At 49.8% G+C, this 4388-nt stretch overlaps 1 protein-coding gene across 2 annotated transcripts; it reads left to right on the top strand.

Moving 5' to 3' along the window:
• Positions 1–625: 625 nt before the first annotated feature.
• On the top strand, positions 626–3206 carry LOC146552753 (inositol monophosphatase 1-like). 2 transcript variants are annotated; one of them, XM_085254389.1, is made up of 9 exons: positions 626–633; positions 754–850; positions 1138–1271; positions 1478–1582; positions 1812–1857; positions 1928–2036; positions 2118–2226; positions 2729–2880; positions 2957–3206. In XM_085254389.1, the coding sequence occupies exons 2-9, from the start codon at positions 791–793 to the stop codon at positions 3103–3105; spliced, it is 864 nt and encodes a 287-aa protein (XP_085110515.1). In that variant the 5' UTR covers positions 626–633; positions 754–790; the 3' UTR covers positions 3106–3206. The 2 variants fall into 2 exon arrangements, with proteins under 2 accessions (XP_085110515.1, XP_085110516.1); XM_085254390.1 differs by having other exon boundaries at positions 627–663.
• Positions 3207–4388: the final 1182 nt, after the last annotated feature.

The raw sequence follows: 4388 nt of genomic DNA, 5'->3' as shown, positions 1-4388 counted from the left end.
ACATTCCCCCCCTTTTTTCTTTTTTATCCTTTATTTATTTATCCTTCTTATTTCATTGTACTGTATATTGTTACTCTTATTTTCCTTGTATGTCTACTGTACAAACTGAACTGGAATGACTGACTGTTGGCTTTATAAGTTTAATAAAGTTTGGGGAAAAAAAAACCTCTGGCCGCTCCCTTCTGCCGTATTTTGCGGCAAAATTCTCTACACCCACCGCCGCGCTATGAATTGTGAGATATATGGGACCATGAAGCGTGCACCGGACCACGCTTGATATTTGGGGAAATCGACGGCGCATTTGGAGTATGCATTTGAAGTACACTTCGAATTGGAACAGCCGTCGTCGCGTGGCGGTGACGTAACCGCACTTAAAATGCGTACTTCCAGCGTGCAGACCCTGAATTGGGACACAGCCACAGTGTGCTGTACTCTGTTCCTGATGCTGATTCTGAGCACGCTCAGTGTTAGTGCATGAGGTTGATATGAAGGGGAGGAGCCTGGTGCTCCTAGCAGAGCTAGCATTGGTCAGCTGTACTGCAGGTGGTGGGAGGTGAGCTCTGATTGGCTGTTTGTAGCATAAAACAGGAAAAAGCTGAGGTGTTTGCAACAGTTTTCTTCTTCATGTCACAGGTGTGAACACTGCTCCTCCTCCTCCTCGCCGTGTGTTTCAGTCTCTTCTTTCTTTCATCTTTTGATTTGTTCTTTTCTCTCTGGTTTCATTGCTTTCTCTCCTTCTCTTTGTGTCCTCAGTGTTGCTCCTCCTCCTCGCCAACACCGCTCGCTCACAATGGCCGACTGGACCGACTGTCTGAATTTCGGCATCTCCATTGCCAAACAGGCCAGTAAGGTAAGTGACACAGCAGCCAATCACAACACAGCACTGAGGTCACAGGTCATGGTGTGGCGTTTTTAATTGTAACAGGTGCTTCTGGTGTGAATCCTGATTGGACGGCTGCTCAGTCAGCTACAGGTGATGATGACACTGCGGTTCAGCAAGCGGTCAGGTTTCCTAGGAACATTCAGGAATGTCACGGAGCAGAGTTTACACACACAGGCGCGCACACAGACACGTGCATGAACGGACACGCGCGCACACAAACGTTTGTGTGCCTTTACCTGCGTCTTTGCTACCAGGTGGTGCTGACAGCGTTCCAACAGGAGAAGGAAGTGAAGCTCAAAAGCTCTCCGGCTGACCTGGTGACAGAAACGGACCAACGAGTTGAGACGATCATCTTATCTGCCATCAGGAGCCAGTATCCTCAGCACAGGTTCTATTGAGTTCTACTGTCACACTGTCTTTATTTTGCTTCATTGTGTCACAGTCGACTAATGAATCCAGCATGAACTCTGGGGAGGGACCCGTTACACAAACTGGATTCAGATTGGACGCCCAGGTTGTAAACTGTTTTAAAGTCTGCCTAGTGACGGCGGGCAGGAAGTTAGCAGGTAGATGATATTACACCTGTGACCTCAGGTTCATCGGGGAGGAGTCTGTGGCTGCAGGTGAGCGTGTAGAGCTGACCGATCTCCCCACCTGGATCATTGACCCTATTGATGGGACCGTGAACTTTGTCCACAGGTGAGTGGCTCCGCCCACATTATGAACTCGCACACATACGGTGTCCCCAGTTTAAAACCCCACAAAGGTTTGAGAACCTGAAAACATGAAGTCTTAGGACCGTCGTTGCCCTCGGAGAACGCGAGGTAACAGAGGTTAGAGCAGTGCTTCCCAAGGCCCCCCTTTATTCTTACACCCCCCCCGCTTTGGGAAGCACTGCGCTGACAGATCCTTTGCTGTCTTTCATCAGGTTCCCGTTTGTTGCCATCTCCATCGCCTTCACTGTCAACAAGCAGGTAGGCTGAGCCATCGGTCTCCGGGGTCGGGGGTCAGAGTGGTCCGACTGACTCGTACTGCTGTTCTCAGACGGAGTTCGGGATCGTGTACAGCTGTGTTGATGACAAACTGTTCCACGCTCAAAGAGGAAGAGGGGCATTCCTGAACGGAGAGCCACTGCACGTCTCTGGACAGGAAGGTGACATCACACAGGACACCATGCTTGTGTGGCGTGCATTTAAGGTGGATCCGGCTTCACGCTGACCTTTGTCTCAATCAGATATCAGCCAGTGTGTGGTGGTGACAGAGATTGGGGCAGAGCGTGATGACCTTGCGTTGTCCACCGTGACATCCAACATCTTCAGACTGCTGAAGCTTCCTGTGCACGGGTAAGGCCCTGCCCCCGGGCCCCCCTGCCCCCCCTGGCCCTGCTTTTTGAGCATGCTCAGTGCACCTGCATTGACTCTGAGGTTTGAATCCTGATTTTCTTTCTTCTTAATTTCATTGGTGTGCTGTATAAATAAAGTTTGAATCAGCACACCAATGAAATTAAGAAGAAAGAAAATCAGGATTCAGAGCGCTTCATTGATCACTGATTGGATCCATCACAGAGCAGCTCGAAGTGCAGCAATAGCTGAGAGGTCAGAGGTCGGTCTCGGGGTTGGTGTGGTGTTCAGGTCCAACCGACCTTCCTGTGGGCTTCACACCCAAAGCTTTCTTAAAAGATGTGAAGGTCACATGACCTTTGCATGCTCTCTGACCTGTTGGCACACATGTACCGACCTACTTTCCTCTTTGAACGAGCCTGGAAGAGACCACAGCTCTTTCTGCATTTTGAACTTTTTTGTTTTTTCGCGTTTGTGTTGACGTGTTGTTGCTTGCGTGTTTCAGAGTGCGTGCACTGGGCACAGCAGCGGTTGACATGTGTCAGGTGGCGACAGGCGGTGCCGACGCCTACTATCACATCGGGATGCACTGCTGGGATATCGCTGCCTCCGCCATCATTGTCCGGGAAGCTGGAGGAGTTGTCAAAGATACAGATGGTCTGTATCTGCCGCATGATGTCGTGTCACCTTTTTTAGCTGCGAGGCGTCGTCTAATTGGTCCGTGTGTCCTCAGGCTCAGAGTTTGACATGATGTCCCGAAGAGTCATCGCCGCCAGTTCCGCCGCCGTAGCCAGTCGCATTGCTCAGGTGATCCGGCCGTTCCCCTGTAGCCGTGACGATGATGACCAACACAGGTGTGTGTGTGTGGGGCGACCGGTGTGACCAGACTGTAGGTCAGCTGACAGGAAGTGTGCTGCTGCAGACGATAACGTATTGAAAGCGATTAGTGACACTTCTGTGATCAATGAACCAATAAAAATCTGCGTGCAAACGTTCCTGTTCTTGATTGGTGAGCTTAAACCTTCTGAACACACGACTGATTTAGACTAAACAAGTGTGAGCTCTCAGATGACCGTGGTGATGTCAGACTTGCTCAGGCCGATCATCAGACGGAAGGCGGAGCTTAAGACGGAAGGCGAAAGCCGTTGTTAACAGGAAGTTTTTATTGAAAGTGTGTTTAGCAAACTGATATGCCAGTGCTGAAATCAGCACAATGAAATCTCCGTGGAAAGCACATCGCTGTGAGTTGCTGAGGGTAATTCTGCAGCGTCATGTCGGAACACCTCATCCACATCAGGCAACATCTTCCCTGGGAATGTGATCCAGCTGTTCACATCCTGTGTGCCACAGAAGCGTGAGGAGAACCCCGCTGTTATGCTGCAGCGTCTCCGCCTTCCCCTCGCCAGTTTAAAGCCTGCTTCATCTGTGACGGTGTATTCATGGGGCCTTTCCAGGTTTCTCTAAAACAGACGCGCAGTAGTTTCCTGTAGGTGACACAGAGACTTTACAGTAGAGGCACTCCAGATTTATGTACATTACAATAATGTTTACAGTTCAGTAAAAGCAGCAGAGGCTGCAGTAACAGGACAGACATGGATTACAATAGCTGACTAAATATCATCAGTGATGATTGTTCTTGGTCTTCTTCATTCCCCTCCTCTTCCTCCTGTGCCTCGCTGTCTGTCCACTGTAGATGCACCTGTGCGCTCTGAACTGGCTCTTATCCTGATCACCTGTTGCTGTGGGTAACAAACAAATACGCTTCATTCACTGTTTGTTTCACAGTTTAAGCAGGATGCCTATAATCACCTTCATCACCACCAGCATCATTGTTATCACCTCCACCAATCAGGCTTGAAAATGCTGAGCGATGCTAGGGAGTTAACCTTCTTGATACTGGTTCAGAGTCGGCCATTAAAGTGGCGAACCGTGTCTGACGTGGAGCGATACGGTCGAGGATGGAACCGGTCTCTCTTCCACAGCATGTCTTTATCCTGTCTTCCTTCTCTCACCCCAACCAATCACAGCAGATGGCCCCGCCCCTCCCTGAACCGGAGGTTTCGTCCTGTTTAAGGGAGTTTTTCCTTCCCACTGTCGCCAAAGTGCTTACTCACAGGGGGTGATATGATTGTTGGGTTTTTCTCTGTATGTATTATTCTAGGGTC

This window comes from Mchenga conophoros, linkage group LG18 (genome assembly GCF_057382185.1).
Source record: "Mchenga conophoros isolate Kocher_MC1m ecotype Shallow Benthic linkage group LG18, M_conophoros_male_GT1.1, whole genome shotgun sequence".
NCBI classification, from domain to species: domain Eukaryota; kingdom Metazoa; phylum Chordata; class Actinopteri; order Cichliformes; family Cichlidae; genus Mchenga; species Mchenga conophoros.
Note: the sequence above shows the minus strand (reverse complement) of the source record. Positions and strands in the feature narration are given on the sequence as shown.